Raw genomic sequence first — 25,021 nt, 5'->3', positions numbered from 1 at the left:
TGATATTTAGAAGGGTTTTGTGCTTTTAAGCTCTCATGTTAAATCCTGACCAGATCCGACATAGGAGGGAGTTGTAGGGGGAAACCGGAATTCTTGGAAAACGTGAAAATTGAGGTATCTTTATTTTACGAATGGGTGATCGGATCTTAATGAAACTTGATATATAGAAGGAACTTATGTCTCAGATACTCATTTTTTCAATTCGAATTGGATCTGAGGACATAGGGGGTTGGAGGGGGGAAACAGACATCTTGGAAACCGGAAATCTTGGAAAACGCTTAGAGTGGAGGGATCGGGAGGAAACTTGATGGGAAGAACAAACACAAGTTATAGATACGGGATTGACATAGTTGGAACGGATGCGTTCTCTTTGGGGGAGCTGGGCGGTGTTAATTTGGAAAAATTAGAAAAATTGAGGTATTTTTAACTTAAGAACAGGTGACCAGATCTTAATGAAATTTGATATTTAGAAGGAAATAATGTCTCAAGGCTGTTATTTCAAATCCCGACCAGATCTGTTGACATTGGGGGGAGTTGGAGGGGGAAACTGAAATCTTGGAAAACGCTTAGAGTGGAGAAATCGGAATAAAACTTGGTAGGTAGAATAAGCAAATATCGTAGATACGTGATTGACATAACCGTACTAGGTCCTCTCTCTTTGAGGGAGTTAGGGGGTTGTGTTCAGTACTTTAGCTAGTTTGGTGCTTCTGGACGTGCTAGGACGATGAAAATTGGTAGGCGTGTCAGGGAGCTGCACAAATTGACTTTATAAAGTCGTTTTCCCCGATTCGACCATCTGGAGGGCTGAAGGGAGAGGAAAAATTAGAAAAAATTAGGTATTTATAACTTACGAGTGGGTGATGGGATCTTAATAAATTTTGATATTTAGAATATAGATTAGATAGATTAGATAGATTAGATAGAAGATAGATTAGAATTTTGATATTTGAAGAACTTCAATCTTATTGTAAACGAATGTATGGATTTTCAAAAAGTTAAACTAGGCCCTCCGTGATTTTATAATGAAAAAGAAAAAACTTTTTATGCTGATTCCAAATAAAAGTAAAGTTCAATGTTACACATTAAAAGCAGCGATGCTGAGAAAATTCGCTGAATTTTCAAAAAAGGAGAGAAAACAACCCCAAAAGGTCAAGCAATATTGATGAACACCATCAAATTCATCAAATCAGATAATCCTACTTAGAGGTTTCAAGGTCCCATCTACAAAATTCTGTAATTTTTTTTGCCAGAACAAAGATCACGGATGTGTGTTTACTTGTTGTTGTTTTTTCCAGGGGTGATGGTGATCGGATCAAATTAACAAGCTTAAAAGATCAGGAGAACGCTCATTCGAAAGGAAATTAAAAGTTCTAGTCCACTTTCCAATTGACCAAAAAGATTAGAGGGCAATTAGCTCCCCTCCCACGTCCCTCTTTCCCCCAATGACATTCGATCTAAATTTTTAGATAGCCATTTAGTGGAGCGTAGTGAAAGATCCAATAAGTAAGCCTCTGGGGATGACTGACCCCCCTCCACAGCCCTTGGGGAAAAGCCTATAAACTATGCGATTTGCTCATTGCTTGCTCATAGGAAGCTATCTGCTATTGTGAAATAGCCTAGGAAAAAAAATTTCTGAGGGGGGATTTTCTGCAATGGAAGGGGGCTCCCACACGGGGAAATATTTTCCGTAATGAGGAAAGTTTCCGAAGGGAAATTTTATACGGGGCAAAGGGCTGTAAGATATTCTATTTTCTCACTGTTTACGTACAGTTTTTATTATTGGGAAATATACAGAAATTTGTTGGGAAAAACTTTCTAAAAAAAAAACAAATAACGCCATCAAATTCAGCTTATCATATAATCCTTCCGTAGAGGTTTCAATCTCGTATACAGAAACAAGGTTTTTTTTTTGTTCAGAAGGAATATCATGAATACGTATGTACTTGTTGTTTTTTTTTTTTTGTTTTTTTTTGGCCCAGGGGTGATCGTACCAAAACAATAGCCATAAAAAATCAAGAGATGGCTCATTCGAACGTAAATTAAAAGTTCTCATGCCCTTTCCAAGTGACCAAAAACATTGATGGTAAACAGGCTCCCCTCCAATGTCCCCCATTTACACAATGACATAACCACATTTTGAGATAACCATTGAGTGCAGTATAGTAAAAAGATCTAATAAAACGCCTCTAGGGTTGGAATGATCCCCCCCCCCGCAGCCCCTGGGGTAAAGGGTATACATTATGCAATTTGCCCATTCCTTGCATTGGGGAGGTCGTCTGCTATTGGGAAATAGCCAATAAAAAAAGTTTTCAGAGGAGAGAATTTCCTTCAAAGAAAGGGGAATTGCAAACGGAGAAAAATTTTCGGAAGGAGGATAGTTTCCAAAGGGAAATTTTACATGGGGGGAGGGCTGTAAGTTATTCTATTTGCTCGTTGTTTACATAAAGTTTTTTCGATATGGAGATGTACATAAGCTTTCCGGGGTTAACTTTTTATGGGGGAGGGGTATTTTCCGGGTAAATTTTCCACAGAGTGGGAGATTTTCTAGGGGATATTTTCTACAGAGTGCAGGGGAAAATTCCAGCATTATTTGCAAGAAGACACGAAATAGAAAAGTTAGAACATACGCGTTATAGTGACCACACCATAGAAGTCAATTTCGGTTAATCATGATAAAATATACCAAAATATGATGAAAATAGAATACTTAAGTAACAAAATTATACAAACTACAACAGAGAATTATGCAAAGCAGGCCGCCAAAAACGCATTATATTAAATACCCAACCCAACCTAACCACCACTACATATTAAATATTTAATTAAAATATACCTTCTTCGACACCGTTGATCTCGCTCAGGCTGAGCTCATTATTTCTGATTGGACACAGAAAACCTGTTTCATTACAGACCAAGAACAATGTGTGGTCGCTTTAACACGTAAAAATAAAAAAAAGACTTTTCTTAGAATAAAGGTAAAGAGAATTTTCCAGGGGAAATTTTGCAGGGGGGGGGGTAGCAGGAAGGAAATTATCTGGGAGGAATTTTCTAGGTAAATTTTGTACGGGGGCAAATTTTCCATGGAAGAATTTTCCACGAGAGGAATTTTCGGAATCCCCAGTATGATTTGAAAAACAACCAGAAACTAAATAAAAGACAAGTTTTTTTTTAGCCAGAAGATAGGAGCAACATTAAAACTTAAACAATTATAAAACTTAAAGAAATTATTCCGTATATGAGGGGGCTGTCCCTTCTTGAACCCTCGCTCGTTACACTGAAGTTTTTAATGCTTAAAAAGATTTTTTTTCCAATTAAACAACCTTTGTGTCTCAGTAGTTGTTCCAAGAATCGGGAAGAAAAGTCAAACCTTAGCACAAAGACGGAAGGTTGAAAAAGGAGTAGCTGTCCTCATAAATGCAATAATTTCAGTTTGTTTCAAGTTTTAACGTTGCTTCTTGCTTTCAGTTGAAAAAACGTGCTGTCTTTTTTATTTAATATAGAACAATGTTGATCTGTGGGGGAGAGGATTCAATGATTTACAACAATAAAAACCAAATAAATTAAAAATCAATAAAAATTATCGTTGAGAATGTCCTCCGAATTCACATGGAAGACTAAAAACAGAAGCAATGCGTAATTGGAGAAAATAGCCTTGGTCTTAAATTTCCACTCAAACTGCCGTTTATTACCCCAAATACAATATAAAACTAATGCTCCCTATGTAAATTTTACATTTTTATGCAGAATTTATATTTTTAGCATTATTCAGTTAAAGTAAAAACATCAACACGTTTTTTGAAATTCTATTTAAAAAATTTTTTAATACCTCGTATCTGATCCACTTTCATGATTACATACATGCCAATAAACGAGTTTTGCCTAGATTAAGAATAAACAGGTGTTTAGGTCCTTGTGTGGCTAATTATTTGTTTTAAAGGGGGTCTGCGTTTCTACTGTAAGCTCAGTCAGAGTCAGCCCAGCTAAAAATAGATACCTAAGGAAAAAAGCAGGAGAAGTTTCGGATGGTCTCAATCACGAAGAGCTCTCCTGGCCCAAAGCAGAGAGTAAAGTGGCCAGATCCTACGTTACTTGGACCATTGGTTATATTGCAAAAAGAAGTCGACATTTTAAGAAAAAGAAAATATCACTGTGTGCAGCACTTTGTCACTTCTATTTGTGTAATAGTTTATACTGTGATTAGTCATTAGTGGTTAGTGATTAGTCTTTAACCAAAGAGACTATCCAATAGTTTCTTAGAAAATTGTCCTGATTTCATTGGCTCACAATTGTGGCGTATTTTGATAATTCAAATTATATTATGATATTAAAGCATGTTAGAAAAGAAGGTCAAATAATCCAGCGGTATTAAGAACTGATAAGTTTGCCCGGAAAAGGAACAAGTTAAATTCTACTCGATTTGCTCTTATTTGTGAGATTTTAAACCAGTAAAAAGAATGAAGTTTTAGTCAGTAAAATAGTCTCTCTAATTATTTGTGATTTAAAAAGAGGAAAAAAAGCTACTTTTTCGACGTATTTTCACAAGCTTATCAAATGTTAAAGAAGGAAGTCAAATAACTCCGTCTCTTTTTACCCGTTGTTGCTTTGTTAATTTTTGGCCAGTAAAAAGAACGAAAATTTGGCGAGTTCCAAATGGTTTTTACAAGTAACCACTCTATTTTTCTTTGGTAATACTTCCTAACAAAACAAGAAATAAGAGTAAATGGGGGGGGGGATACTGAAAATATTATATAAAAGAGGCAAAACAGAGCGAATCCTTAACTTGTTCAAAGTGTAAATTACAAGAGCAGAAATTGGAGAGGGTATTTACTGTAATATCATGACGAAATTGGCATAGTAATAAGCGTCTGAACTTAAGTCTCAGAAAAAAATTACTTTGGTTTAAGCGTATGTTTAATATCTTGTAGCATTGAAGCGTTCCTTGAGAAAACGGTAAAGGCAGTAACAAAGTGTTAAAAGGAACCTCTTCAGCTTGTGAACGCTCCAATCTGCTTCATATCTAGGCCACGGCTGTTGGTAACCTAGTTCTTCAGTTCTAAATCATCGGTTTTTTTTTTATTAATTATTTTTTTAGGCGTTATTAGAATTTTTACAACTGTACGTTGTGAATTTTTTCATAGGAAACGGCATGGAAATTACTGAATTGGATTTGTAAACTTACACATTAGCTTCTCCAACGTCACAAAGAGCTATAAGGCCATTCCTTACAAGTATCAAACAGTTCGTGGTAACGAACTGTAGTAAGGAGCGACCCGGCTCAATAATAAACGAAACTCTAAAAAACGGAATTTTGATACTAAAAGATACATTAAAAGAATTGGATTTTTATACTGATTTTAAATATATAATCCATTCTTTAAAAAACCCATTTGACTGAGCCCAGCTATTCCTCTCTTTTGCAGGTTTTAAATAATGGATTTGTGCCTAAATTTGAATTTCATTAACCATTTCTGTAAAAATTGGAGGTATACAAAAGCAAATATTTTGGTTATCACATTCGATTACTTTTTCAAGATGTATATTCGTCTATGTTCATGTTTTTACTTACACGCAGGGGTTGTAATCCCTACCGAAACATTCTTTTGAAGAATTATTTCTTCCAAAAGTTGAGAAATTTCCTTCCTCAAGCCAGACTGCGTACCTGTGTTTTTGTCCATACTAAACGGTAACACAATTTTATCTCAGCCATAAAAAATGTTAAAAGTCTAGCGTTTCTCAAGAAAACGTTGCACCTAATTTTAGAAATATAAATTTTACTATTTAAGGAATTTTACCAAAAATTTAAACGTTAATTATGCGATGCAGCAGCGCTGCTAAATAGAAAGTGAAATGGGCTCATGGATTGTTATAATTTTCTTTCTTTTTAAGTTTTTCTTACGAGGCCTCTTCGTATGGAGTTGTCGTGGAAGTTTCAGAGCGGAGCTTATTCGATTGCAAATTCAAAGCTCTAGTGCATGTTTAAAAGTCAAAGGTGACTAACTCCCTCTTTTGCCATTTTTAGATAACTCCTCCCCTGACCTTTTTAGATATCCCCTGTTCTCAACACTGATCAAAATTTTGAGATTGCCATTCCGTCCAAAATAGTTCATATTGGTAATTATTTTTGGTAATGTATTTTTAGAATCAAGGGGAGCAATTATGTTTCGGCTTTTTTTAAAACAAAAAAAAAATCAATCAAAATAACTAAAAAGTATTTTTTAAACTTAAAGGGGGGATGTATAAAATTTTAAGGGGAGGACAAATGCTCTTTTTTAACCTTGAAAATTTGATACTACTGCTACTACTACTAACAACTCAGAGCAGGACCACACCGCCAGATGGCAACACAGCTAACCATGCTCCTAATGCCAATTTATTCAAAACCTCCCTCTTTACACCCTTTCAAGAAGTTTTCGTTTCCCCGAGATCTTTCCATACGACATCGCCCCACATCCTTAGGGGACGACCTGCTGTTTGTTTGGACCTAAACCGTTGACTTACAAGGACTATCTTTGACAATATGCCATCCTTTATCGGCAGAACCTGACCAAGCCATTTCCTTCTTTGTTTCAGTATAATCCTAGAAAGCAAGATAGAACCAAAATCTTCGAAAACTTCCTTTTTCAGATGCGACAATTTCCAACATTTTAATCATAAACTGCGGACTTATATACATATTCTGCCAAACTTTTTTCGACTGTGAAAAAACATACCGGGCCGAGACTATACTACTTTTAATATCTTCACTAAGCCCCTGTGTCTTTACTAATGATACTACCTAGGTAAGTAAAGTTGTCCACTTGATCGACCTTCTTGTTACCAGATTTATTCGCAACGGCACTACCACAACTCAAATTAGGTTGGAGCCCTCTAAAATCAGGGTTTTGTCTACTCAAATGTGTTTGAGTTCATCAATTTTAATGATGTCCTCACAAAAAACCATTAAGATTATGATAAAACATGCGTTGAATATAAACAAGACAGGCATGTATTAGTAGTAAACATAAATCCAGATTCAGAAGTAAGCAGATCTTTAAAAATTCCCAAAATTTTCTTCAACTGAGCATAAGTTCATTCATAAGACTTCAAGACGGTTCAGAAGAATTGATAAATCCTTCTTTTTATTATGTCTGTCTCTAATTAAACTCAAAATGAACCTCAATCCCCTGCAAAAGTTGTAAATCCGTCACTAAGGGTATTGCAAGAAATATGTTACATTTATTTCTTTTATTCTGATAAGTATTCTTTTATTCTGATAAGTATTCTTTCATTCAGAAAAAAAAATTACAAAAAATAAGTTAACATTGATAGCAAAGTTGTCCGTGCGCGACAAATATGGATTTTTCCTTTTTTATTGAATGAAGGAAATACAGCTAAATGAAAATTTTTCTAGTTATTCTTAGGAGTAAAATCTTTGTAGTCAATTTTGCTTGTTACAACGGAGTTCTTTTCCATTAGAAAGACAGGAAAGTCTATTAGCAGGAATTGTTATTACATGCTAAGTGGCAGTCTTTTAATTTACATATAGGACTGATATTGCATACGGTTTAGCCGATGAAAAGAATCTTGACAACCATCGTGAGAAAACTAAAAAATATAAAGGTTTTACAGATATGGTATTTCAATTAAATGATGTACATAAAACTGCACCAAAATCCCTTATTTCTACCCTCGGTTGAAAAACAAGAACCTATGTCTGATACAACCAGATCGAACGATTAACAAATATAAAAGTACCGATGAATACATAGATTATGACTAAAATTTTAAAAGAAAATAAACCAAAATTAAATAATGAATAGAAACTTCAAAATGAGAAGCAATTAACTAACATAAGATATTTTACGAAAAACAAACAGAAATTACTTTGGAAGAAGATATGAGATGGAATATTGGCAAAAACTACACTAGAAAATGAGGCCAAACATACACAATTGAAATTAAAAGCCAAACCAAACTAAAAATAGAAGTTACAATAAAAAATGAAGCTTTTTGATGAAAAGTAAAGAGAATGTTTATTGAACAAAAACTATCCCTAGATTTTGAGTAATACACAACCCCTTCCCACTAAATTTTCGTAAATTTGCACTTGTCCAAATTTGAAGATTGCCATAATTTAGCTGTGGCTCTAAATAAAATCCCTTATTTCTAACCTCGGGTGAAAACAAAAAGCAAGTCTATTTACCATTGATACGTGGTAATTCAAATAGCTTGGACATTTGTTCCATGCCTGATACAACCAGATCGAAGGATTAACAAATATAAGACTACTAACGAATAAATAGATTATGGATAAAATTTTAAAAGTAAATATTTAACCAAAATTAAATAATGAATCAAAAATTCAAAATGAGAAGAAATTAACTAACATAAGATGTCTTACGATAAACAAGCAGAAATTACAATTGAAGAAGATACGAGACGGAATATTGGCAAAAACTACACTAGAAAATGAAGCCAAACACACAAATCTGAAACTAAAAGCCAAACCAAACTTGGAAATAGAAGTTACAATCAAAAATGAAGCTTTGTGATGAAAAGTAAAGATAATATTTATTGTAAAAAACCCTCCCAGAATTTTGAGTAACACACCACCACCCCCACTAAATTTTCGTAAATTGGCACTTGTCCAAATTTAAAGAGTGGCACAATTTTCATTGTATTGTTATTTTAGGCCACAATTTAGCTCTGGCCCCGTTTGGCGTTCCAGACTATTTTTGTTTATTTATTAGATTAGTATAAAAGTATTTTTGTCTCTTTCGACTTCTGTCATCCAAAATGAGGGTCTGTCTTAAACCAAACCTGAAATGTCACAATGGCAGACAGAGGTAGAGGGTCCGACAGAAGGCAAACAAACTAGAACAAATTGTAAAAGGCCAATTTTCATTGTATTGTTATTTTAGGATATAAAATATTGTGAGTGCCAGCCCAATCGGAAAAAAATTAAAAATTGTGCCAATAACAAAAACTACAACGGGATCTGAGAAATCTAAGCTTGAAAGAAGATCCTAGACTTTCATCACAGCCAGATATTATAAGGCTTGCTAATGAATGGTCAGGAATATCTTTCTTGTATTTGTTTGTATTTCTGATATTCTCAAACTAGTTGAGTTTCATCAGGTTTTAGACAAGTATCAAATATTTTAAAGAAAATTATTAAACTTCCATGCCTCTTTGTCTCTTAGACTAAAACTATCGCAATCATCTAAGGTTTTCTTTTTACACTGACTAGATTCAGCTAGGACAGAAAAGGTCAAAAAATGAGTCTATCTGCAAAAAGATTGGAAAGGTTTAATGAAACCCGTATTTACTTAGTTTCAGTAGACTTGGATAGAATTAAATTTAAAATGACCTCAGCCTCCCCCCCCCCACTTACTTTAGACCAAAAAAAAGTTAATACTACTGACAATGGCCAGAGTGAAAAACATAACCTACATTAATTCTTTACTCTTTCTCACATATAATATTTTATTAATCAAAAAGATACAAAAGAGGCCACTGAAAACAAAGTTATTCGACTATGATAGGAATGAATATGATTTCGCTTAAAAGGGAAGATCAACTAAGCTCAAAAAGATCCTTTTAGTTAGTTCTTCCTCTGGAAAATCTTTATAAAAATCAATTCTTCTTTTAATTTTGCTTGTAACCATATCCAGACTTTCAGCTTTATCTACCCTTTTAGAAGGGTTTACAGAATAGTATTTGGCAATCTCTACATTATATCTGCTGATTAAATACTGTCGATATTCTGATACAGGTTTAGTTCTATCAGGTTGAAGCCAAGTATTAAACTTCTTAGAAAAATCAGCAAATCTACATTTTCGCCAACCTGTTAGGCCATGATGAAAACAATCATGACAACCATCATGAGATAACTCAAGAAAGCAAAAGTTTCTACAAAGAGGACATTTTTCCTGGCACGGTGTACAAAACGCAGCGTCAAAAAGACACTGGAGTTGTAAGTAAACTGAATCTATAATCTTGTTTTTATCCATGGATGAAAATGAAGCAGCAACTTTATCTACAATGGCATTGATGTGACTTAATTCGAATTGCATTGACATTTCTTCTAATTCTGTCCAACCAAGTGAATGCATTTCTCTCCTTAATTCATCGGCAACGTAAGTGCTTTTAAAAATTTTGAAAGATTTGAAAAGATGAAAAAGATAAGAAGATTTTGATTTGGTTTCAACATCCACAGAAGCACTATCATATGCGTTCTTCAAACTTTTTTCCAGAAGTGATATGAATTTTTCCAACGTAAAATGCTTAAGCACTGTGTCAACTTCAAAGCGGATCAATCTACTAGTAGTAAGCTTTTTCAGCTCAATAGGATTTTTAATTAGCTGCAATACTTCATTAATACCTTTTGATTCTACTTCTTCTATCAGATATAAATCCATATGGCCTAGCACATATTTTGGCGATTGAACCCAACGTTTTGCCCTTATATTAGTCATAACAAGTGCTTCTACTTCGCTTTCAAAAGCCTTATAAGTGTGTCTCGAGAAAAAACCTTCGATTCTTGATGCCATCAGGTCTATATCCTCCAAACCCTTAGCAACGTCAAGAAAAAACCGTTTCATAACCTCCTTCATGGACTCAAAACGCATGTAAACGGAATTCTCTCGCTCCCACTGAACCTGAATATCTACAAAGATACTGACTAGAAGATCATATGCCACACGATGTATTCGTTTTCTTTCTGATTTGTTCATCTTTTTATTTTGCCTCCTTATAAAGGTTTCGATATCATTTATTGTATTATGCACAACTGCATCACAGTAGAATTTTCTTCCATTTGCTGCCCTAACAACCATGGGAATAACCATTTTTTCAATGGGATTTTTATCGGTTTGACCATGTGCCAACCATTCCAAAACAGGATCGATTAGATTCTTGGCTTTATTTTTAGACTCATTCCAGAGTTTCCCCCATAAGGAGGTTTTTTCATTGTCACACAAGAGATCAATTCCAAGGCTCGCAATCGTTGAATTAGTTCTGTAGGCCTTCAAAACTGCATTTTGAACATCCATAGGAGGATTTTCCTCTTTAGCCCTTTTAACGATGCTACCAAAGATTCTATTAAACATTTCGATTAACTGTTCCTCAGCTTTTTCTTTCATATTCCCTGCTTTAAATTCTTCAGCTATTTCATCTCTCATTTCTCTTTTGTACTGTTTCACTTTTGCACCAAAAGCAAATTGATTTCGCAAGAAAACTTCCAGTTTATGACACCATTGATTTGTTGCTGAGAAAATTGTGTCTTGAACTTTCCTTGAAAATTCTGTTTTCCACTTTTGGTTTTGTTTTTCTTCAAACATAAGGTTTACATCTTCCTCAAATTTTTCACTTTGCGGCTTCATTTTTACCTCAAGTTCTTCAACATTTGCATGAATTTCTGTGAAGTTCATTGGTTTTCCCTCTTGTAAGGAATAATCTTCCTTATATTTGTCTTTGAGAAGATTGAACTGCTCCTCGTACTCTTCATAATATTTTTTTCTGACATTCTGATACTTATTTTCAAGTTCAGTGTAAGCATGTCTCTCAATAACAGTCTCGAAAGAAAGATCGAAGTCCGAATTATTCAAGCAGTCCCAAACTAAAGATAAATATTGTTCAAGGTTTCCAAATTCACGGGCATTCCATCCCAACTGGCTGACAACCTGTTTGTGAATATACTCCCGGAATTCAACCATTTTCTGGCTAAAATCTGTATTTGGAACATCAAGTGGTGAGTCTCCTTTAGAATTGCATCCAAAAACCCATATATCATTTTCGTTGGTTAACAACTGTGGAAATTTAATTGATGTATGCACATCTAAATCTCTAAGGGAATTCGTTTTTGTAAAAGATTCAACAAGGGTAGTCGATAGCTCGGGAAATATGTTCTCAAGCTTTTTCTGGTTCTCCCCATCAGCCTTAACTTGATTGTAAGCTGCAAAAAATTTACAGCTAAGTATGCCCTCTCTTTCTTCTGCTAGCTTAGATCCTTTATAGGCTAATGCAACAATTGGCAAAATATCTTTCAATGCGTTGTCATTTTCGCCTTTTATTACAAGGATTGTTGCATCTGACGGCAAAACAGAGAGGGTAGCAATTTTGTTATCCCGTTTAATGCTGCCACAAAGACCTTTATGTTCTGGTGACCGGAGACCTTCTGAGTCAAAAATCAAAACATAATCATACTCTTGTCGCTCTATTGTTTTAACAAGGGTTATTGTAAGACCTCTTGTACATTGTCCAACGCTAGCTGGAAGTCGAATACCAAACATAGTATTCAGCAATGTCGATTTTCCACTGCTTTGTTCTCCGAGAACAGACAATACGAAGATTCGTTTCTGAGGTAGCAGAGATTCCAGGTTTTTGAAAATAGTGGCAATCCATTCAACATTTAGCATATTTGCATCTCCATCATAGAGCTCTAAGGTTTCACCTGCTATTAAGTAAAAAGCTGCCCTTTGTGGTAAATCTTCAAATTCTCCACTATTTCCTGACGAATAGAACAATGAAATTTCCCTCCATAAGTGACGAAGTGAAAGAACAGCATTATTCCGATTCTCTTTTGCAACGGTCAGCTCTTTTCTGCTTAATTCTACCTGCTTCACATACTCAGGATCTGTTACAGACAGTTGTAGTCTTTGTGAAAACTTTGTTGTCTTGTCTCCCACCTCTTCGGCTAGTTGAGCCACAATTTTTGATTTCTTAATGTTATTTGCGATTGCATCATCAAGAACTTGAAGATGAAGCACCATTTCGTCAATATTACTCTTTCGAAGACCTTCCAAGAAATACATAATAAGAGGATCGGTTTTAGAACGTCGACTGAAGCGAAACTCGTGTTCTTCAATTATTTTCTGTTGTATCTCATTACGTTCATTGTTCTCATCGATACATTTCACCTCATTCAATTGTTCTAGAAATGCACCTTCTTTTGCATAACTCTTCTGCAAAAGAAGAAATTTTGTCCTGTATTCTTCCAAGCCATTCATCTGAGAAACTGTTAAGTACATTTCCCGTAAAATATCCATTTCCATCCTTAAATATCCATTAGAAGAAAAGAGCGAATGCAACGATTTTTCGTGAGATGTTGCTTCACGAAATATGGATAATAATTGACGACTCTGCTGAATTTCAACGAAATAGCTTAAGGAACCTTCAATAAGGCAAAACGGACGAACAATTGAAATATTCTTCATATTTGAAAAGTTTGGAATCCAAACTGTGATGAACTTTGGAAGGGATGTTTCACCAGAATATTTACGAATAAAAGGAGATAATTTACCAAGCTGAGAAGAAATTTCATTCCCAACGAGTACATTGTCAACAAGGTCAGATTCAGATTTATATTCATCCTCGACAATTAGGTAATCAACAAAATCAGTCAAGGAATTCCAATACTGTTCAAAATTCCCCCAAATATGTATTAAAATACAAGCTTCCTTTTTCTTGTTTCCTAGACAAACTAGGCCTTGACCAATCTCTATATTTGATGCATTACCGGTGTTAAATGAAGTCCTCAAATTAAAAAGACCTTCCATTATTTTTCCTGTATGACTCTCGAAGTTCTTCACTTGGCTGATTAGTGCAATACGCGGAAGCTTTAGATCTTCCCCAAGGAACACATCATCCTCTATTCTTTGCGTGATCCTAAGCAACTCTATAATTTCTAAGTTACTTATCGGAATAGCATATCTTGATTCAAGCAAAAGCCTTAAAATGTTCATATTATCTCGAGGCGAATAGCTGCTAAGAAGTTGACAAACATTAATCTTTTTTGACTTGTTTGTCTCTTTCTCTACAGAAAAGAAGTCTTCCTCTTCAGCATCACAAGGATCACAAAAATCCATATCTAGACGATGAAGAAGTCTATAGGGATTACTAGCTTTTGCAGGAGGACAATCAAAGATGAACGAACTAACTAGGTTCTCCTCCTTGAATGTCTGATGAAAATTAATCCCCCTGTTCTCCCCATCACATTTACCCAAATGGAGAAGTGGCCCTGATTGATCCACAGAGTTCGTATTGGTAGGATCTGTAATTGTAATTCCGCTTGCCTCTTTAAAATCTCCTCCATCCATTTTTGTTTGAAGACCTGCAAAAGAAGAGGCGATATTTTATTTTAATATCATAAAATCTTTTTTTTTACAATACGAAATAGCGTCAATCTAAGAAAAGTAGCAAACCTTGTTATCACGTGGTCTCTTATTTTTACGTGGTCTTTATACAAAAACTGGTTCTACTAGTCTATATTTTCGGCAAGACTCAAGTTTTGTCGACAATTATGACAATAGAATAACTTTGATAATGTGAGTTGAATTATAATTTAATTTTTAGAAATTCAGCGTTTAGAATTGTTTCATTATTGTTATGTGAATCCTGACTACACATCTAACTTCTCTAATCACGAGAAAAACCACGCCTCGGCTATTTCATGCCCCAAAAATTAAGTTTATTTTTTTAATAAACTCATAAAAAAAAATTTATTTTTAGAAACTGGTTACAAGGTTTTTCTTAATATGCAAAACATTCCAGGAAGCTTAGCTTCCAGGCCAACTAAATTAAGTATCTCTTAAATTATTTACATGCAATGGATTAAATAATTGCATTGTTAAAATTGCACTGTATAAAATTGCATTGTATTAAAAACGTTCTTACAATTACTGGTCTCAAAATCTCTGTACTCAAACACGTCCAAGTAATAGCAAAACAAACCGTAAGAAGTCATGAGCTTTTGTTTTCTCTCTTTATGATGATTACTGCACAATAAACTAGACAATTTTTCCCCTTTCCAGTTGCTTTTGTTTTACGGAATTTGTTAATATTACATTATACAGTAATACATTAAAATAATGTAAAGCAATCCTGATAGATTGAATATATATTTTTTACTTTAAATGTTTTACTGCTGATGATGAGCACTGTATATGTGTTCAAAATATCCAGTTAAAATTTTTATATCTGTTCACTGTCGATTAAAAGGTTTCATCCCTATTTTGAACTGTTTTACTTTCGTCATGGAAAGGCAGTGTGGTCTTCGAAATTATCTATATAATAGTTTGGTTTTATTGCAAACTATGAGCGTTTATGGTAGATCTATCTTTTTCTTTGTTTTTGATTAGATTTATTGGGAATTTTCTATGATGCTCATTTGAACTCTTTATCAATTAAATCGCTTATCACTACAGGGAACTCAAAAGCTACCAATTTGCTCAAATGAAATTTTCTTTTAGCGATGTCCTTCTAGCATGCCCTTTTAGCATGAGTCACGATGTCCTTCTAAATATTAAAATTCATTATTATCTGATCACCCACTCGTAAATTATAAACACCTCATTTTTTCTAATTTTTTCTCTCCCTTTAGCCCCCCCAGATGGTCGAATCTGGGAAAACGACTTTATCAAGTCAATCTGTGCAGCTCCCTGGCACGCCTACCAATTTTCATCGTCCTCGCACGTTCAGAAGCAGCAAACTCACCAAAGCACTGAAACCCACCCCCCAACTCCCCCAAAGAGAGTGAATCCAGTACGATTACGTCAATCACGTATCTACGACATTTGCTTATTCTATCCACCAAGATTCATCCCGATTCCTCCACTCTAAGCGTTTTCCAAGATTTCCGATTTACCCCTCCAACTCTTCCCAATGTCAACAGATCTGGTCGGGATTTGAAATAAGAGCTCTGAGACATGAATCCCTTCTAAATACAAAATTTCATTAAGATCCGGTCACCCATTCTTAAGTTAAAGTACCTCAATTTTTCTTATTTTTCCAAATTAACACCCCCCAGCTCCTCCAAAGAAAACGGATCCGCTCCAATTATGTCAATCACGTATCTAAGACTTGTGCTTGTTCTTCCCATAAATTTTCATCCCGATCTCTCCGCTCTAAGCGTTTTTCAAGATTTCTGTTTCCCTCCTCCAACCCCCTATGTCCTCAGATCCAAGTCGAGTCAAAAATGGAGCATCCGAGACAAAAGATCCCTCTATATATCAAGTTTCATTAAGATCCAATCACCTATTCGTAAGATAAAAATACGCCAATTTTCACGTTTTCCAAGAATTCCGGTTTCTCCCTCCAACTCCACCGAATGTCAAAGGATCTGGTCGGAATTTAAAATAAGAGCTTTAAAGCACAATACCCTTCTAGATATAAATTTCATTAATATCCGATCACCCGTTCGTATGTTACAAATACCTCATTTTCCGAATTACCCCCCCCCCCCTCCAACTCAACCAAAGAGAGCGGATCCGGTTTGGTTATGTCAGTCACGTATCATAGACTTGTTTTTATTCTTCCCATCCAGTTTCATCCTGATCTCTCCGCTTTAAGTATTTTCTAAGATTTCCAGTCTCCTCCCCCAAGTGCCCCCCCCCCCAATGACGCTGGATCCAATTGAGGTTTAAAATAAGAGATCTGAGTTACGAGGTCCTTCTAAATATGAAGCTTCATGAAGATCCAATCACTCTTTCGCAAGTTAAAAATACGTCATTTTTTCTAATTTTTCAGAATTAATCCCCCCCCCCCCCCAAATGCCCCCAAATAGAGCGGATCCGTTTCAATTATTTCAGTCAAGTATCTAAGACTTTTGCTTATTCTTCCCAACCAAGTTTCATCCCGATCCCTCAAATCTAAGCGTTTTCCGTGATTTTAGGTTCCCCCCCCCCCAAACCGCCCCCAATGTTACCAGATCCGGTCGGTATTTAAAATAAGAGCTTTGAGACACGATATCCTTCTAAATATCAAATTTCATTGAGATCTGATCACCCGTTCGGAAGTTAAAAATACCTTTTTTTCTAATTTTTCAGAATTAACCCCCCCCCCCAACTACCCCAAAGAGAGCGGGTCCGTTCCTGTTATGTCATGCATGTATCTAGGACTTTTGCTTATTTTTCCCACCAAGTTTCATCCCGATCCCTCCACTCTAAGTGTTTTCCAAGATTTTAGGTTTCCCCCTCTCAGCTCCGCCCTCCAAATGTCACCAGCTCCGGTCGGTATTTAAAATAAGAGCTTTTGGACACGATATCCTTCCAAATGTCAAATTTCATTAAGATCTGATCAATCGTTCGTAAGTTAAAAATACTTCATTTTTTCTGTTTTTTCCGAATTAACCACTCCCCATTCCCTCCAGATAGTCAAATCGGGAAAACGACTATTTTTAATTTAATCTGGTCTGATCCCTGATACGTCTGCAAAATTTCATCGTCCTAGCGTACCTGGAAGTGTCTAAAGTAGAAAAACCGGGACCGACCGACGGACAGACCGACAGAATTTGCGATTGCTATATGTCATTTGGTTAATACCAAGTGCCATAAAAAACCACGGTTTCTGATAATACAAGTTTTGCTAAAACTGAAAATCTATTTCTCTGGCACAAAACAGGAGAAGATAAATGATTTTTCCAGGAAATCAGGTGTCAGCTTTTAGCTTTCAGACCTTAATTCGGATCTTTTATCCAAGCTCTACAGGTTATGGAAAGACTACCCAGTCAATTCTAAATAGTTCAACCATACGAACTAAAAACTGTTTACGATTAACGAGATATGGTGATCCCTTAAGGAACCGCAATCACCTTAAACGAAAATTTAGCATATGGTAGTTCAATCCAAGAATAGCAATCCAAAAAGATCATGTTGACATACAGTATAACATAGATAAAATACAATGTCCAAGGGTAGGAGAAGTGGGCTATGGAGACATACTCTGCTTTTGGAGGTGAACACCGACAGTTTAATTGAGGTTTTAGCCAATGGGGACATCATCAGTTTACGGATACATTACGCAAGCTGGAATGTGTAACTGCACTCTTGAGCTAGTGAGGCGGCTATCTCTAAATCCGTTGGTGTGCTTTATATCAGAAACTGAAAGCATGGTATGGACTGGTGTGGATTTTAGTACCCCCCCCCCCCAAAGACTGAAGTGTGGAAGTAAATATAAGGTACGTAAATTTCATTATAAAATATATATATATATATATATATATATATATATATATATATATATATAGATATATATATAGATATATATATATATATATATATATATATATATATATATATATATATATATATATATATATATATATATATATATATATATATATATATATATATATATATATATATATATATATATATATATATATATATATGTATGAGGTACCTTTCAAACAGATCGTGTTGACTAACTGAAAGTAAGGAGCGATTTGGGTAAATAGTGACCAAGATTAAAAAAAAAAAGTTTGTTTACAATTAATGTATGAAAAGAATATTTTTTTTTTTGGCTGATTTAAAATATACAAAATCTATTTAATTTAATATTACCCAACAAAAGCTACGAATCCAAAAAACCTTACTGATTTTCGAAAAGGGGGGGGGGAATAGCCCCCAAAAGTGGAGCAACCTTGATGAGAATCACAACAGTAGACACACCATATCAGAGAACAACTACGGTAGAGGTTTCAAGCTCCTATGCACAAATCTGCAATTTTGCTGCTATTCTTCTAGAAGAAAGATCAAAGATGCGTTTTAGTTTATTTCAGGGGTGACTGTACCTGAACAGTTGCCCTACAAGATCAGAAGAAGGCTTACTCATACAGAAACAAAGTTCTAGTTCCTTTTTAAGTAACCAAAAAGACCTTCCCACAGAAAAGTGGTATTTTCTACCATTTTGTGGCACCAAACTACGATTTTTTTTTATAATTTAACATTTTAATTCTTAAGCAACCAAAACTGAAAAAGTGGGACGCGGCTAACCAATCTAAAATTACTAGTATACAAAACCTCGTGGCAAGAAATCGGGAGTTTACAGGTACAGTAGGCTACCCCGTATCATATCTTGGTTTGGCCTGGGCATGACTTGAAAAATTATCAGTAATTAAAGTTTACCCCATCCCCCCGAAAATTCTCCCCGTGAAAAATTTATTGAGCAGAAAGTTCAGCCCCCCTTCCCTAAAAAGTGAGTATATTTCTCAATAACAAATACCTTAACAATTGTAAAATTTCTTGACCTACAGACTTTTCCCCAGGGGCTATGGGGGCTAATTTATCTCCGAATGCATTGTTTTTGAACTTTTAGACATGCCAGAACAATTGGCTATCTCAAAATTTTGATCTGACAAATTTAAGGGAAAAAGGACATGGGAGGGGGGCTAGTTACCCTTCAATGTCTCTGGTCACCTTGGAAGGGCGGTATAACCTTTAATTTCCATTCGAGTGAGCCCTCTCTCAATATTCTAGGATTATTCATTCGAAATGATCACCCCTGGCAAAAACAAAACAAAATATCAAAAAATAAAATGAATTCACACCCGTGACCTTTTTTCTGGCAAAGCATATAAAATTCTCCATTTTTGCAGATGGGAGCTTGAAACCTCTGCAGTACGGTTCTGATACGCTGAATCTGATAGTGAGATTTCCATTAAGATTCATTGACTTTCCAGGACTCCCCCACCCTTTTCTATCCAAATTTTCTCATACTTGTAGCTTTTGATGGGATACCTTAAACTTGACGAATATAATATATTTGGAATCAGCATAATATTTCAATTTCTTTGATGTACATATTTATATCTAAATTCTGTTTGTTTATTTTTTCGGTTACTATTGAGCCGAGTCGTTCCTTACTCAAAGTTCATTACCAGGAACTATTTGAGATCAAGTAAAATAAATGTAAAACAATCTAAGGTTCCAACAAAACCTAGTACTTGTAATCCTATCGTAAATATGTGCAGCCATACAAGCATTGTTTCAATCAACAATCAACCATACAAGCATCTTTTTTCGTTGTAGTGGTTTTGCAGCAACTTGAATGACAAAATTTCTAACAGAAAATTAGATTTAATGGAAGTCGTTAATTATAGGGCATTCTTGCCCATCACAAATTCCCTTTGAAACAAGAAGTAAACGTTCCCTTATTTTTTTATTTTTTTTTGCACAGAAATTCTTCCTCGGGAATTCCCCAAACACAAAATTAAACAGCCGCAGAAAATGTAAAAAATAGGTACCTCAAAAGTCAATCAGTTGTTCAAAGTTATCAAACAGTTCGTGGCAACAAACTGTAGTAAGGAGCGATCCGGCTCAATAGTAACCGAAACTCTAAAAAACGGAACTTTTTTAACAATAGTTAGATCAAATGAATCGCATTTTAATTTTAATTTCAAATATATAAGTTTCAGCAAGTTTAGAATTACCCAGCAAAAGTTACGAGCCTGAGAATATTTGCCTCATTTTAGAAAATAGGAAGAAACACCCCTAAAAAGTCATAGAATCTTAACAAAAGTCAAACCATCAGATTCAGCATATCAGAGAACCCTGAAGTAGAAGTTTCAAGCTCCTATCTACAAAGATGTGGAATTTTGTATTTTTTTGCCACAAGACAGATCACGGATACGTTTTTTTTTTTTTTTCAGGGGAGATCGTATCGACCCAGTGGTCCTAGAATGTCGCGAGAGGACTTATTCTAACGGAAATTAAAAGTTTTAGTGCCGTTTTTAAGCGACCAAAAATTGGAGGGTAACTAGGCCCCCTCCCAAGCTCATTATTTTCCCAAAGTCACCGGATCAAAATTTAGAGATATCCATTTTATTCAGCATAGTCGAAAAACCTAATAACTATGTCAATAGATACTATGTCATTAGTTTTGCCCACAACAATAGTTAAGGGCATCATGCCATGGCTAATTATAGAAAAAAAGAGACAAGAGTTCATATGGCACTCGTCATGAGGTAAGAAGAGCCAAGAGCTTATATGGCATGAGCTCTAGCAAAATTCTAGGAATCAATAGATCGGTTTAAAAGGAAAATCATAGCCTTAATGCCGATCGGTATTTAAAATAAGAGCTCTGAGACACGAAGTCCTTCTAAATTTCAAATTTAATTAAGATCCGATCACCCATTCGTAAGTTAAAAATACCTCATTTTTCCAATTCTTCCTCTCCCTCAAGCCCCCAGATGGTCAAATCATGGAAACGATTGATATCAAGTCAATTTGTGCAAGTCCCTGACACGCCTACCAATTTCCATCGTCCTAGCACGTCCAGAAGCACGGAACTCGCCAAAGCACTGAAAATCCCCCCCCAACTCCCCCAAAGAGAGTGGATATGGTCCGGTTATGTCAATCACTTATCTAGAACTCCGGCTTATTCTTCACGTCAGGTTTCATCCCAGTCTCTCCACTCTAAGCGTTTTCCAAGAATTCCGGTTTCCCCCTCCAACTCCCCCCAATGTCACGAGATCTGGTCTGGATTTAAAACAAGAGCTTCGAGACATGAGTTCCTTCTAAATATCCATTTCGTTAAGATCAGGTCACCCGTTCGTAAGTTAAAAATACCTCAATTTTTCTGATTTTCCCGAATTAACCGTCCCTTCACTACCCCTCCCCTCCCCAGATGGTCGAACCGGGGAAGAGACTATTTCTAAATTAATCTCACCCAGTTCCGAATTAATACCCCCCCCCCCAACTCCCTCAAAGAGAGCAGATTCAGTCTAGTTATGTGAATCACGTATCTAGGACTTGTGCTTAACCCTTCCACCAAGTTTCATCCCAATCTCTCTACTCTAGCGTTTGCCAAGATTTCCCGTTTCCCCCTCCAACTCCTCCGAATATCACCGGATATGGTTGGGATTTAAAATAAGAGCTCTGAGACACCAAGTCCTTCTAAATTTCCAATTCCATTAAGATTAGATCACTCATTCGTAAGTTAAAAATACCTCGTTTTTTTCAGTTTTCCTCTCCCTTAGGTCCCCCAGATGGTCAAATCGAGGAAATGACTGTTATCAAGTCAATTTTGTGCAGGTCCAAAACAAAAGGAATGTAAAGAAAGTGAAGAAAGCATTAAAATATGAAGTAAGGCGATGTGAAGTGGAGGCCATGGATAAAATTGCTGAGGATCTGGAAGATGCGGCTAGACGGCATAATAGTAAAATATTATACTGGCATGTTAATAAATTGAAAGGGAGTAGCCAATCCGGACTAGTCCCAGATAAAGATAGAAATGGGGCCACAATTAGTGATAAGGAAAAAGTTAAAGAAAGATGGGTGGAACATTTTGAGAATGTGCTAAACCGAGATACAGTTGCAGGAAAAGATATAGATGAAAATGAAAAAGTTTGGTATACCTTGGATGTGAAGGAAAATTTGTTTAGTGAGGAAGAATTAGGGACAGTTCTAAAAGGATTAAAAAATAATAAGGCTCCAAGAGCTGATAGTGCGATTAATAAGTTTCTTAAATATGGTGGCTCTGAGGTTAGGAATAAGCCACTGAAGATTATAAACATGATTTTTGAAAAAGGGGCAAGTGCCCAATGATTTTAGGAAAACCTTAATTAAACCACTGTATAAGAAAGGTGACAAGAGTGAGTGTCGTAATTATCAAGGCATTAGTCTGGTCTCTGTAGGTAACAAATTACTGAGTGATATGATACTTTTTAGACTGAGAGATGCTGTAGACAAAGTTTTAAGGGAAGAACAATGCGGTTTTAGAAAAGGTAGAGGATGTTTCGACCAAATTTTCACTCTTAGGTTAATAATTGAGAAGTCCCTTCGTTGTCAAACACCTTTGGTCCTCAGTTTTATCGATTATGAGCAGGTTTTTTGATTCTGTTGATAGAAGAGCGTTAGCAAAGATCTTATCCTTATATGGTATACCAGAAAAATACATTAAAGTGATTTGTGCTATGTACGAGAATAATACTGCTGCGGTTAAGGTAGGAAATGAGGTTACCAGCTGGTTTTGTATTAGATCAGGAGTTGAGCAGGGTTGGATTCTATTCCCCTTTATATGGATCATTTTGATGGACTTCGTCTTAAGGAGTACAGGAAAGGCAATTGGAGACCACGGAATCAAATGGGGAGGAAAAACGCTCTTGGACTTAGATTATGCTGAAGATTTAAGCATATTAGATGAAAGTGTGAGCAAAATGAATGAATTTTTAGAGGTATTGCGAGTTCAGGGTGCTAAGATAGGCTTGAAAATTAATGTTAAGAAGACTAAGTCACTAAGGCTAGGAATGAGTGAAGATGAAAAGGTGACATTGGGTAACGAAAAGATTGATCAGGTTGGGAGCTTCACTTACCTTGGTAGCATTATTAGTAAAGATGGTGGGAGCAGTGAAGATTTTAAAAGTAGAATAGCTAAGGCTCAGGGTATTTTTTCACAGTTAAAAAAAGTTTGGAAGAATAGAAAGATAAGTCTACAAACCAAGATTAGAATATTGGAAGCTACACTGATGACAGTGGTCAAATATGGCACTGAAGCATGGGCGCTCCGAAAAGCAGATGAATTGCCGAAGATTGTCCTTTTTCGCCAACCGTCTGGGGCTACTCGGAAAGCAGGTCGTCCTTGTCTGGGTTGGGAGGATGCCATAAATAAAGATTTAAAGGAAATGGGAACTTCCTGGGAGGGTGTAAAGAGGGAGGGCTTGAATAGATTAGACTGGTGGAGGAGCGTGCGTAGCTGTGTTTACCTCAGGTGGCTTGGTGATGCAGTGAGCTATTAGTAGTAGTAGTAGTAGTAGGTCCAAAACACGCCAACCAATTTTCATCGTCCTAGCACGTCCAGAAGCACCTTGCCAAAACACTGGAAATCCCCCCCCCCCCCCAACTCCCCCGAAGAGAGCCGATCCGATCCGGTTATGTCAATCACGTATCTAATACTTATGCTTATTCTTCCCATCAAGTTTCATCCCGATCTCTCAACTCTAAGCGTTTTCCAAGATTTTCGTTTCCCCCCTCCACCCCCCATGTCCTCAGATCCGATTCGAATTGAAAATAGAGCATATGAGACATAAGATCTTTCTATGTATCAAGCTTTATTAAGATCCGATCACCCATTCGTAAGAAAAAGATACCTCAATTTTCACAGTTTCTCATCCCTCCAGCCCCCCCCCCCCTCGGATGGTCAAATCGGGGAAACAACTGTTATAAAGTCAATTTGTGCAGGTCCCTGGCCTCCTACCAATTTTCATCATCCTAGCACGTTCAGAAGCACCGAACTCGCCAAAGCACTGCAAATCCACCCCCCCAAACCCCCCAAAAAGAGCACATCTAGTCCGGTTATTTCAATCACGGATTTAGGGCGTATGCTTATTGTTCCAACCAAGCTTCATCCAAATCTCTCCACGCTAAGTTTATTCCAATATTTCCGGTTTTCCCCTCCAACTCCCCCCAATGTCACCGGACCCAATCGGGATTTAAAATAAGAGCTGAGTTACGAGGTCTTTCTAAATATCAAATTTATTAAGATCCGATCACCAGTTTGTAATTTAAAAATACCTTATTTTTTTCTAATTTTTCCGAAGTAACCGAATAAAAACTTGCAGGTTTACTTGTGTTTATGAATGTTTTCTGTCACGTAGCTTATACTCAACCTATGAGATTATGGAATGCCATGGAATAGTTGAAATTATATGGAATATCCTACATGGCCAAAAATACTAGTATTATGTCTGCGTTTTTGTTTTACTTTTATCTACCCTTTTCTTCAAAAGTACTAAAAAGAAAAGAAATTAAAAACATTTAGTAGTCGAGAAACAGAAAGATAAAACGGGATGTAACAGAGAGACAATACATGTATAAATCCTAACCAAATACATTTTTTTTGCTTACCGTTTGATGTGCGAACTAAGCGGTCTTCCATGATATGAACTTAGTAATTTGGAACTTCTCCTTACTGATTGTCTGACCGGTTACCTGGAAGCAAGAGAACTAGATAACTTCGAAACCAAATTCGGTACTTATATTTTATAACGACCACACTTTGTTCTTGGTCTGTAATGAAACCAGTTTTGTGTCCACTCTGAAATAATCAACTTAGCCTGAGCGGGATAAAGTACTAAGTTGGTATATTTTAATTAAACATTTAATATATAAAGGTGGTTAGGCATTTTATATAATGTGTTCTAGGTTCCCTGTTTTCCATAATTCTTGGTTGTAGTTTCCATAATTTTTTAATTAAATATTATATTTTCACCATATTTTGGTATATTTCATTATGATTAACCAAACTTCACTTCTTCAGTGTGGTC

The 25,021-nt window shown here is 35.8% G+C and overlaps 1 protein-coding gene across 1 annotated transcript; it reads right to left on the bottom strand.

The window, feature by feature from the left end:
* Positions 1-9,453: 9,453 nt before the first annotated feature.
* LOC136042691 (interferon-induced very large GTPase 1-like) lies at positions 9,454-24,687 on the bottom strand. Its single transcript, XM_065727650.1, has 2 exons — positions 24,603-24,687; positions 9,454-14,092 (listed from the first exon to the last, which is right to left on the bottom strand). Exons 1-2 carry the CDS (start codon positions 24,631-24,633, stop codon positions 9,543-9,545), a joined length of 4,581 nt encoding a protein of 1,526 aa, XP_065583722.1. The 5' UTR covers positions 24,634-24,687; the 3' UTR covers positions 9,454-9,542.
* Positions 24,688-25,021: the final 334 nt, after the last annotated feature.

Source organism: Artemia franciscana, unplaced genomic scaffold (assembly GCF_032884065.1).
Source record: "Artemia franciscana unplaced genomic scaffold, ASM3288406v1 Scaffold_1776, whole genome shotgun sequence".
Taxonomy (NCBI): Eukaryota; Metazoa; Arthropoda; class Branchiopoda; order Anostraca; family Artemiidae; genus Artemia; species Artemia franciscana.
This window is presented reverse-complemented; position numbering and strand designations above follow the sequence as displayed.